The following is a 12,958-nucleotide window of genomic DNA, read 5'->3' on the forward strand; positions in this document are numbered from 1 at the left end:
GAGCTGCCTGATGAAGTTCAAACAGCTAAAATAAATAAGTTGCCTCCACGCCACCCTGTTATATTCAGCAGCTTAAATATTTTCAACGTCAATACTCTCGCAGTTTCACCCATTTGGCATCAATAAACTATAAAAGCGGAATGCTTGCGGCCCTGTCTGCGATGTTTACACTCAACTAAAGACCGGGAAAAACGGGAAAGCGGGAAAAGCGGGAAAAGCGGGAAAAAGGGAAGGGGAAATGGAGAGGAAAAAGGGGGAAACTGAGATCCTGCGCGCTGTAGTAAATATAAAAGTAAACGCCAAGTACATAGACAAACACAGTCAGTGCAAGTCAATGGCAATGCCTCGGCGAAGGCAGCCGCCGCCAATGTACTGTAAAATTTATGACTTGAGCGCATTCCACAAAACATTTGTGCCTCGGTCTACAGAGCAAAAAATGGAAATTAACTTTAACTTTTACCAAAAACTTTTAGATTTTAACGAGCTTCTATTTATGTAAATTTAACACAATAAATATTTAGGCACTTCAAACGTTTGGAACATTTCAAAGCAAGCCATATTATCCGTAAGATTTCCTTACTTATTATTAAAATATTTATCCTCTTAAGCTTTGTATCATTTTAATTAACTATTGTTAAACATATCATATTTAGATCATTGTTGCTTATTTTTTTTCACCGTGCATGCCTCAGAAAAGGCACAAAAAAATATAGCTTAAGACTAAGACCCACGGACAGACGAACGCGGTAAAGTTTACTGCGGTGATGGAGTGTGGGGGATGCTCCTATTTCAGATCCTTCGTCCTTTGCTCCTGCTGATGCTGCAGCTTGCATTTAATGTTCTGTTGGCCGCATAACTTGGGGCATAAATAATGAGGCCTGGCAGTAACAATATCCAGATATTGGTTGCGGCTTTAAGTATTAGGCTAGATCGTAAAGTCAACAGGCTGAAGAACTATAGTTCTATAGTTTCATACTCCGTTAATAAAGCCATAATAATAAACTAAAGCAAGCCAAATTTGTATAATATAATTTGAAAAAAAAACTTAAGTTTTATTTCCAATTTTTTCTAAGTATAATAATGTTTATTTAAATTGCGAGCTTATTTATGATCAGTTTTTGTATATAATTTGAAACACAAATAAAGTCACTTTTAAGGACATGAAAATGATTTTAATACTTAAAACACTACTGCGTATAATCGATAAGCAATAACTATAAGCCAAGTCACAACAACAAATCTTGAACACAGTGATAACTTAACCAGCCCTAGTAATTTATAATTAACTACTATAAATATAAATGTTACTAGATCTTGTTAAGTGCTATCTTTGGGCAATATTAAACTCTTTGTGGCCAATATCATCAGTAGCTAGTCTTGGCCAAGGTCGAGAGCAAGTCGAGTGGGTTTTGGTTTTGCCGTGACAGGTTAATTTGGCTGGTCAATCAATCTTGAATTACCCAGGCGCACTGATTACAGAGAGATGCATCATTAGTCTGTCGGGAAAGTAATCTGCTTGTGTGCTGTTTCCCCACGAGTTGAGCCTTGAAAAATACTATAAAATGCTTTGAATTAATGCCAGACTTCAAGTGCAATTGCTCGGCTTATGCTTGTAGTGCTGTCAACTCTCTGGCAAAAAGTTGTCTCCAAATTCCTTTGGCCTTAAATGCTAATTAGGAGCTGTTTTTGCGCACAGACAGTGAAACTTTATCCAAACCAGATATGCATATGCCAAATAAACAAATGTCTGCATACACATTTAGGAATATGTATATAGTACACATGCGATCGAAAAATTACTGAGTGTTTAATTCAAAAAGCATATGAAAAGTTTATCCTTCGGACAAAAACATGATGTCTCTTAATAACTTTTTGCAAGCATTTTGTTTGCTGTTTTCCTCGTTTTTGCTTGGTTCCTTCTTGTTAGCCTCTCAACACACAAACACACACACACACACACACACATTTATATGTAACCCAGCAAGCTGGACATGAATAGGGGGCGGTGGGGGCGTAGCTCAGCCTTTGGCAATGTCTACTTTGACATTGTCGTAGTTTCCCCAACCTAGGAGCTGGTTCTGGTTCTGGTTCTTGTCCCGGCAATACTCTGCCCAAATTAACTTGTTTCAATTAATAATCCCCCAGCAAATATGTCAACCACATGGGCCTCGGGCCAGGATCTGCATCTGGGGGTGGCTGAGGGGCCCTCGGGCCGCTGCTGAAAGTCAAAAACTATGCAAACTTTTAGCTGACTTTGACATTTATGGTTTTCCCCCCGGGCCTGGCCAAAGTTTTTCCCCATTTCCCATCCTCTACTCGACACTCCCCATTTGATTTTGCCGATCGGAATAGTCCAGCCTCCATGTTGGTTCGGTTTTTGGCTACATTTGGCTAATGAGTTGACCCGGCCAAGGGCTTCATTTGCTGGCTGGCTAACAATTCTCCCCCAGCGTCACGTGCATTCGCTGAAATTTGTACACATTAACAAATATTTTTCTGTGTTCCCCATACTGGCCAGAGAGGAGAAACGAAAAGGGTTTCCAGCTAAATAGTAGTAAATTGGAGTACAGAAACCAAGCTGGCAAGTTGTTTGACTTCGCCTTGGCTCTTTGGCCGCGTTGGTGCCATCTTTCTGGTTTAATCCAATTTATGTTGCTTGCAAAAGTTTTGCGGAACAACTTAAAAGTTTGACGCTTAAATAGCATCAAGTCAAATCGAAAAAACAAAGTATGAAAATGGCTTTACTGCCACATTTTGAAAAAATAACATGTACTTGATGCTTGAATTAAAAAAAAAGATTACTTAACATAAGATGGCAAATTTCTTACAAAATAATATGCCCAGTAAATAAGTGTTATTAATGATACATTTTCGCTTTTACATTTCAAATTCTTTGAAGGCTCCTTAAATTTAAAGAAAATGTTAAAATATTTTATACTTTATCGAATAATTTTGAAACTTTCTTTAAATTTTCTAAAGTTTAAAATGAAAATGACTTAAAATTGTATTACTTGACTTTTGGTATGATATATTTGGATTTACTTTTTCTGGCGTGTATGAACTTTTTTTCGAGTGAACACCAAAGAGTTAGCAAAACTCCAATGGAAAAGGGTCCAGTCTGAGTGTGTGTGTGTGTGTGTGTTGAGAATTAAATAAATTGCGCATTTTGACACATTTTGCCACGTTGACTTATTCGCCAGTGTCCCGCTCGCCACTCATCCGCCCCGTTGGCCAGCAGCCTCGTTAGCCCCGCCCCTTTCTGCCCCTATTTGCCCCTATCCCCCCATCGAAAGCCGACGACAACACGAATCAGCTATAAAATAGTTTTCGACGCTGACGCATGCCGCATAGCAATTTTCCACGCTGACCCCTGCCGTTTACAAACTTGCCTTTTATTTATTTGTTTAGAATTTCTAGCACGCCTCTCCGGGAAAACCCTTTTGCCTTTTGCGCACGGGTCACTCGATTCGGGATCGGGTTCGGATACGGATTCGGTTTCGGGCCGGAACGGGACGGACTGTGCCGGGGCTAATAAAGCTGTCGGAAAAAATTGTTTAACCATAATGATATGCTTGGGGGACAAGTGTTGTAATCCTTTTGTGCCATAACCCGTTTAATATGTATTGAAATTCACAAAAGAAAACCCCCATTAAGCGGTGTCCCTTCTCGTCTGCCCCGATCACTTTGATAAGTTGTAAGGCTTAACAACGGTTGACGGCACAAATTGCCGCACGGAAGAGCCGGCCAGAGAGTCAAAATATGCAAAAGTCAAATGGAGGCCATTGATGCTGGTTACTGCGAATCGCTTTCACTTCGTGTCGTTTGTGGGCTGAAAACTGAAGGCCAGTTGGTGAGTTGGCCGTTTGGCCAGTTGGCGGTCGAGCAAGCAATCAGGCCTCACAATTTGCATTGGCCGAGCGCTGAGCAGCTTGGCAGCTGCTCCATCCACAATTTGTATACACATGTCCGGCGCTTTGGGGACTGTTTTACACTGCACGTGCCAAACAGTTTGTTGTGTTCTTATTTGTATTTCTCCCTTGCTTTTCATTTTTTCGACTTCTGTGCTTTTTGTTTTCATTCCAGCAATTGGAAAATGTTGCACAAAGTGCACGCCACACCCAGTTCCACTCGGAGTCGCAGTACGGTGGCGGCGATTAATCAAAAATTGTTTACTCCAAGTGATGGATGTGCAACATGGTTTTGACTTGCAACCGAGCGTGCCGGGTGGCCAGTCAAAAGCTAAGCAGAAAGGCACATTTCTGGCATTCCCAGGGCGCAAATGCGGGGTACACAGCTGCGGAAAGTATTTTAGCAGCAACCCTCTCCTAATACTTGTATGTTGGTTAAATATTTACGTGGAGATTTGTAGTAGACTCTAGTGTTCTGAAATCACTTGTGAGGAGTGCCAAGTAAAAAGATTTCTCTTAACTGCTAGATACTTTTATTTGCCTGAAGGAAACTCACAAAAAAGACAATTATTTAAAGGCAAATATGTATTTCTTATATGAAATCAAGTTAATATTTTAAGAAATATTTATAGTTATACATAATTTAAGTTAAAAGATTTTAGGTTAGAGCATATAATAAAGTATTGATTTTCAGCGGCATCTCTGCTACCACGGTAGTGGGCCATCATATTTACATGTGATATATATAGAATGTTGCAGTGGCAGGCTCTCTAACATCGCACCATTTTCCGTGCAGATGTAGCTGGAAAAGCAGTTTCTCTTCTGCTTTTTTTGCGCCTTTTTTGCTAGTTTCTAAGCTGTCAGAGGATGGGTTGCAGCAGCAACTGTTTGACCATTTGTTCAGGGCCAGAACGAGATAGAGCGGGTAAAGCGGGAAAAGCGACTAGAGACTGACTGCACGACGGGCTTCGCTTTCATTTTTCCATGTCATGTGTCAGCGCAGCGTCTCTCGCCCAGCGGCAATCACAGACACTGGTTCTATGCAAATGCGAGTATAAATGGATAACTCCATCATCGCAATTCATGCCACTAGCTGCTGCTGCTGTAGCTGCTGTAACTGCTGTAACGCAACTGTAACTGCCGCAGTAATACACAGGCAGAAAATGATTTACTTGCAAAACCAGGCATACGAAACCTTTCCGCACTTTAATGCAACTCATACACATTTTTTGGTTTTTTAAATGACAATTTCTAAGTGGCTGTAAGTTTAGTATAAGATACTTGATTTAAATGCAACCAAAATATTTTATTTCACAACCAAGCTCATTTTTTGCATTTAACTTATTTAATCTTTAAAGCGAAAGCTTTTTCAATTATTTCAATTGGAGTCAGTTCTTATGTCTTGGACGACTTTTTTTTTGCCAATTGGCAAAACCCTGTTAGGGAATTTACTTTTTTTGTCACTGTGTATTGGCAGTGGCACTCGGAATTGCGTTCGCCATTGTGTTAGTAAGTAGCAGACGAGCCATGACCGCGAAGAGACAGTCGCAATCGCAACAATTGTATTTGCCTTGGTTGTCCTCGACCATCCTGCCGCCCCTTTCTCTGCCCCGCCCCCTTTCGCCCTTCTGCTGAGTGCAATTTGGCCAACAGCAGAAATTATGCAAAGCGAAAAAAATGGCATGCGAACTTGGCATAAATCAATAGAAAATTTATACGTTTCGCCAAAGTGAACAGTTTTAGCGTGTCTGCTGCGCGACAGTCGGACCGGAGGTCTAGGATTTCGCGTGTTCTACCAGCTTTAGTTCTCCTTTTTTTTTGACTTCTTCCTTTTATACATGACATTTGAAATGGTATTCTCTTTGTCAGGGAAAAATTCCCCGCTGTGCTAAAGTCGGCTAAATCACTGGATAAGCACATTGATGTTGTCAACAGCCAGGATTCTCGCTAGAATGCAAATCGGATCTTTATTGATTACACGATTAACCGTTCAAGTTACGAATTTCGGTATTTTAGTTGGTTTCCGTAAGTATGAAAAAGAACTTTTTACCTTCTTTTTTAACCTAGAATGGTACTTAAAAAAATAATTTTATTATCGGTTATGAACATTTTTAAAGAGAGATGTTATAGTTTTTTTCTAATTCTAAGGATTATATAATTACATATGTATATATATATATATATAATAGGTTAAGATTGTAAAGCATTTTTTTTTTAATTGTAATTTAATTATTCTATTTAAAACAAAGATTCAAGCAAAAAAAATGTATTAAAGATTAATGAACAAATTAAATTACTATAAACTGTTTAAACACTTTGTTGCTCAAGTTCATTGATCTGCTTGCTATATTAACACTTGCAATATTTTTTTAGTTTCGCATTTGCCAAATTACAATTACAAATTGTATGTAAACTTATTCATAGAGCCCTACGTAATAGCAAATCCTTTAAGACCAAATTGTATCTAGCTGGGGCAATTAATCATCCATTGATTTCCCCGTAGGCTCCCAAACGTGGAGCAACTTGGCTCCTCTAATGGCCCAAAGGAGGAATGAGGGGACGGGGAGGAGTGAAGTCAAGCATTACATTGTCAAGAGGAATCCAGACACCTTGCCATTAGACGGCTTAGCTAATTATTAACTGCATTAGATTCTGACAAATGACAAATTGCGTTGCCACATCCAGCTCCTTGTTTGCCTTGCCGCACACATTGTATACATGGGGGTGTATTATCGCTGTTGCCGCTAAGTATTTTTGACACAAAATTAGTTACACGGGATGGGATGGGATGGGATGGGATGGGATGGGAAACACACGCCCAGCACATAAACACCAGTGCGGCGAAATATTCGGCATAAGCTCCGAAAAATTTCCAACACTTTGGGCCCGGTCATTTATCATTAAAAATAACCACACTGCGAAAAAGGCGAAATGCGTAATTATCGGGCTGCGGCCATGCCAGGCGAATGATTGAATGTGTTTCATCAAATATGTAACATGAATTATAATTTTTACATATTCGCGGTCTCTCTCATTCCGCTTTCTGCACATGGCATCGGTGGGAAATGGAAATCCATCGCGTGCCTCGAGGAAATCCAACATTTTCCAGCGCCTGGCGAACGACAGCAAAATGGGCTATAGAGAGCACGTCAGAAGTGCCGATTTGTGGTCTGACTTCAAACCGCACAGTGTTAGCGATTTCATAGAATTCGTTGAAAAATATTTTTATCAAAGAGTCATCAAATAGTAAGGATATTGTGAAAATATAAAATAATCATTTAAAAAATAATTTAAATGAATGAATAATTGAAATCCCACATTCCTAGGACAAATTGTAATTGAAATTAGAAAGATTTTTGGGAAGTATTTCTATTCCGTCCCAAATGGTCATAAATATATATATTTTAAAATCCAGATGTAACTACCGCGCACACCCCAACGTTTGTAACTCTGTAATAAATGATATTAAGTTTTAAATAAAATACTAGCTAATTGCTGCGTGTCTCCACTGCGCCACTTAAAAAAAACTGAATCACAATAATTAAGACTTTCATTTGTAAACCATAAAAAATGCCGAGAAGTGAAAATGTTTTATTCCAAGTATTTAATTTTGTAATTGAAGAGTACCTTTGTCTTTTTTTATTTCAATCCTTTAAATATTATGTTCGAACAATTTTATAAAAGAGTTTCAAAATGGAAATATTTAGAGCCTTAAGGTAAAAAATGTTGTCAGAACATTAAAAAACTAATCTGATTTACAATTTTCCATTAAAATTAAACCACTTGTAGGTTCAGCAAATAATCATTTTTTAACTTTTATTTTGAATTATTGATTTTTATAAATTTTGTATTATTAAAGATTAAATCAGCTTTCTATGTTTTTCTGTAATCACATTAGATTGACTCACAACATATTTAATTAAACGTAAGATACGTGATGCACTGTTGGGCTGGTCGACTTGTGTGCTAGCTATCTGCATACATTGTGTGATACGGAGAGATCTAAAGTAGGCACACTTGTGACGAACTGGGGCATAACGCACTCAACACGGCATAAATTAAAATTTTTATGTCCGACGCGTTCGTCGCTCTTCTTTCTCGCGGGCTCCTGGCGTTTCCTTTTGGGATGAGTGTGTTTTGTGTTAGAGCAATTCACAGCTCACGTTGCGGATTGTGGATTGCGTGTGGCAAGTGAAGGAAACACGCACGAGACAGAACCAAATACACCAAATACACTAAATACGATTTTTAGTGGCCCGGAGCGCGAGTCACGTTATAATTTGCCGTCCAAAAATCCTACAATCCAGGCCGCATTTGCTAATCAAAGCAAATGAAAACAACATGAATTATGGCGGGCCGGGGCGAAAGGCTAATAGGGTTAAAGCCGCAGAGCTCAGCAAATGAAATAGTCCGAAAGGAGTTCCATTCCCACATACGAGTGTGTGGCTCATTTTTAATGAAATTGTTCGAATGTGGTTTTCCGCTTTCGGCCCCTTGGAATTGGTCTCATGGCTTCGGATCCGTGTGACACACGTAATTTGAATATATGGCACTAGGTTTCCGTTCCGGCCACAGGTCAATGTGGGGTGTGCGGTCTGGCCACCAACTATTCGGGAGCACTGTGCCCCTTTGACGGCCCTTCTCAAGCCGCGCCGTTTGATAAATAATGAAGTCATATGTCTAAAGTTGAATTTTATACTATCACGCAATTGCCGGGTCTACTATCTCAGTCCCGGACCCGGATCCGGACCCAAAAACCAAGAGTCGGCGTACATTGTAAGCGACGCCCACATTTTCGCAACTTTTTATGTAATCGTAAAAATATTTTTATGATTTCATAATTTTACAGTGTTGGCGGGGCCAAGAAGAATGCTCCTTGTTTATGGCCATAGCCACGTTGCCCTGCACTCGGAAAAATGATTGACAGTCTGTTTTTCCAATACTGCTAGAGCTGGGAAAACTTTTTCATGTATACTATGAAAACGGAGACTTTAACCATTAAATTGCAAAATTAAATTCTGTACAACGACAAGCCAAAGTCAAAAAAAATATAAAAGGTCAACTTTCAGTTTGTTTTTCAGTGCGAATTCTGCAAATTTGTGGCATTTTTATTCCGCCTTCCTCTTGGATTAATTTTTGTAATTTTCCACTGGCACATCCGCAGCATTCCGTACAAAACGGTGCTTTAAGATCATGCCTGGCTAATCTTAGCCTTGACTCATATCGCAGCATTTATTCGCAATTTTATGCAAAACCATATTTTCCAGCTGTAAAAGTTGGCAGTGCCGTTGGCCGGGCTGAAATGGAATCACGGCAGGGGCTCTGCCGTCTGCTCCTATTTCCATTTCCATTTCCACGACCGAGATACACACACGTGTGTGCTGGGGGAATAGAGCGCTATCTGTATTTGTTTAAGGCTCGGCTACGGCTACCTTGCAACAAGGACAACACACCGCTCAGAGCTCACAGCTTGAAAAATGTTTGTTGTCAACATTTTCAGTTTGCATCGTTAGCTTAAAAGCGTGCGCCACCGAGCGAGCACCTCGCACAATGGGGCGAAAATCGATAAATGAGACAAACCGTGTGATTTGGCCCCCTCCGGTCCACAAAGTACTTCCATTTTGATCACAAAATAGAAAAGTGTGGAGGTTACAAGGCCATCGGGCGGTGGGTGTGGCTCAAGTGCTGTGAAAGCGTTCTCCTCAAACAGAAATTAAATATTCCGATGAATTGAATTCGGTGGGGCGAGAAGGACGTCGAAAAAATGACTGGAAACTCTAGCAAAAGTTTATGAATATTTGTGCTAATGGCTTGGCCGAAGATTGAACTTCTCGCCCACAGCTGCTGCTGCAAATAAATAAATTAAAATATGTCCAACAGGTATCCCCAAACACACAAAGCCTCTGAGCGTTTCCTTGCGCCTGTCGCAACAACAGGATTTATCCGCTTCTATAAATATTCTCCTCAGTGCGGCCAAAGTTATGGCAAACTCTTGCAATTAAACTGTCAGACTTATGAATTCATTAAATATTTTAATTGTAGCTTTTGAATAATTAAAATTCCATTTATATGGCCGTACACATACCTCAAGCCATAAATCTGCGATTAATTAAAAGCCCCGTACTCAGCTTTCCCACTTTGCCACCGTTGCCTGTTTTCGGTATCCAGGGCGTATACGTAATGGCAATTAAACCTAATTACAAAAACATAACCAAAACTCAATTGGAAAGCGCTTCGCCTGCTTTGGATCTCCAGTTGATTGAACTGTCTGTTTCGACAACGATTTCCAATTTATGCAAATCACGGCGCTCGAGGTGAGCGAGAATAAAAGAAGTAGCTAGTCGATGGCTGGATTGTTTTGCCCAACTTTGTATTCGCATTGAATTTTGATTCGTATTGTTACACGGAGAAAAATAAAATAGAAAATAAATATTACAGTTTGCATGTTATTAAAAATGATTGATGTTGATTATTGATTGAGTAAATGTGTTCTGGTATAATTTGGTATAACAACAGACAAAATTACTTAGCTTAAAAAATCTAAGGGGCTTAAGCACACGGCTTTCTCATTTAAAAATAGTTAAGTCTATGAATGGAACTTCTTCCATTATTATAGGTATTTCATGGAAAAGTTTATTGAACTTCTTTAATCCAGATAGGTCTTAAAATAAAGTATTCGTAGACAAAGGGAAATAAACCTTTCCTAAATTAGTTTACCTTTTTTAATGCAATTTTATATTAATAGTTATAATTATTTTATATTCCGTTTTTAATCACGGAAAAGGTAACTGACCTTGATTTTACTCAAATTTATTGTGGGTTAGTTTTTGTTAAGTAAATTGCATAAGGTGATTGAAATTACTATTTTTGTGAGTACATATAGAGCCAAACGTCAGCAGTTTTACCTTTACCAATTCTTTTATCAGTGTATTCATATTCACTCACCTGGATCATCGTCGTCGTCCCAATCGATTTGACCGGAAGTTATGCTGATGTGTGCCGCGAACAGGAAGACCGCGAATAAAGCCAGGCAGCTTCGTCTGATGCTGGCGTTGTAGGAAGTCGTTAGGGGCATTGTGGAAGTCCTTTTCGCTGGCAAATCCATTGTGTAAAGTGTAACAATTTATAAGCAGGCTCGTCTCGTATTTCAGAGTGTTTACTCGCCCTTCTTCTGCTGTTGTTTTCAATTTAATTTTCTCGAAAAAGTGCAGCCACTCTCACTCACACGCGAACACATTAACCGGAGCTGGTTGCTCCTTCGCCGAAAAATTCCCCGAAATTGTGTAGTGCTAGCTTCTACTTGCACTCCTACTTCCACTTCCAAGGGCTGAGCTGGTCTGATTCGGAATTCAGGGAGTGCGCGGCTTTTTGCTCTCGACTCCTGCAACTACTAATTAAGTTGTTTCATTTTCAGTTTTTGCCCGTGGCATAACTTTTGCGCTGCTGTTGCTGCTGTTGATGTTGCTGCCGCTGTGTGGCACTGAGGTGTGCGATGCCCTTCAATTGTTGCATGGTTTTTCCGATTTCAATTTTCTGCAAAAGGTGAAGATGTTGGAAAAATAAAGAGGTGTACAGAATTATAATTTGAGTTTGGCCGGGGGAGAAATACAGAGCCTCTTTTAAGTGGATTAATAATTTACCTAATTGCACGTTGGCTAATTAGATAATTATGCCACTGTAAAATTTTGTTTTTCGCAATTAATAAAGACTTAAAGTATCGGAATATTTGTATTTGGTTTGCTCAATCGTCTTTAAATTATTTCACTTAGGCTCGGTTTCACCCGATTTTTCTTGAAAAATTAATTGGTAATATTTTTCAAAAAGCATTTCTTCTTTCTTCTTTTAAAAGCATTCACGAGAAATGTGTTTTTGGAAAACGGGCTTTATAATATATTTATAAATGTATTTGTAAAAATCCAATGTAAAACATATTCTTAGATTTCTTAACATTATAACTTTGTTACCGCATTTCCATTTCGATAAAACTCATTAAAAATTGTATTACTTTATATTTGTTAGACATAATTAAGGGAGTGCAGCCTAGTTTGTTCCAATATCACCCAAACTCCTACTCTTTGACCTAGTTTCAGGCAAGTTGTATCCACGTAGAAACGGAAATTAGTTTCACTTTCGAAAGCTAACAAGCTGCGCCATGATGACGGGCTCATTGAACTCAGTCTCTTTCGGCGAGGCACTTCTCACTTCTTTTGGCCCCCAAAACGGTTGCCTTCATTTCGGGGCACTATCTGCAGTGCCTAATTTGGCATGGTTTGGGGCACATCCCCCCGCCTGGCTTATTATGCGCACTTCAAACTTTAGACAACGCGGCAGCCCCAAAAGCAGCAGAAGCAGCAGCAGCAGCAACAGCACATTGTTGTACATGTTGGCAAACATCTCACGCCACGGCTGCCTGCACATCCCAGTCGCCCATGCCGAAAACTCTCCCAACACTCAGGAAAATGCATTTCATCCAAACCAAAAATCGGTATTTTATTAGGGATTTTTGGAGCCCTGCTGGCCAGCTGCTGTTAAAGAGTGATTTAACAATAATCTTGTCTTATAGAGATATATGATCACTGATCTGCTGGCAAACTTTGTTTCAAAAATGAAATTCCCCGATTCTGAAAAATGGTTCATTTTGTGATATACTACTACAGATGGTTTATCAATCCTTTTCTGTCCATCTTGCTTTAACCAAAGAAGACTTAAATACTACTTAATATGAAATTTTTTCAATTAAGATGACGATATGCACTTCGAAACTTATAAATATAACTAAATTCATATTATATAAATTACATTATAGATATACAAATAAAATAAAAATGTTGTATAACATGATAAATATTGAAACCAAATAAAATTGCTGTTTGGAAGCATTTAGCTCCCCAATAAAATGTTTGATTAAATTTGAATTAGACAGAAAAAGTAGCTACATAGCTACATTTTTTTTAGAAACTTTACTTCTGTAGTGATGTTTGTATTTTTCGCAGTGGAGCCACTGCTCAGCCTGCAGCCATCCGCTGCTGGTGGTGCTTCTTTATGCAGGC

At 39.1% G+C, this 12,958-nt stretch overlaps 1 protein-coding gene across 1 annotated transcript in view; it reads right to left on the bottom strand.

Moving 5' to 3' along the window:
• LOC108148286 overlaps positions 1 to 12,958 on the bottom strand; it is a 111,388-nt gene that overhangs the window by 76,084 nt on the left and 22,346 nt on the right. Inside the window, exon 2 of the mRNA XM_017275251.2 lies at positions 10,854 to 11,441. Coding sequence (XP_017130740.2) covers positions 10,854 to 11,013 — 160 coding nt within the window. The 5' untranslated portion in view covers positions 11,014 to 11,441. The remainder of the gene's footprint in view (positions 1 to 10,853; positions 11,442 to 12,958) is intronic.

The sequence above is a fragment of the Drosophila elegans genome, unplaced genomic scaffold (genome assembly GCF_018152505.1).
Source record: "Drosophila elegans isolate 14027-0461.03 unplaced genomic scaffold, ASM1815250v1 contig_476, whole genome shotgun sequence".
NCBI classification, from domain to species: domain Eukaryota; kingdom Metazoa; phylum Arthropoda; class Insecta; order Diptera; family Drosophilidae; genus Drosophila; species Drosophila elegans.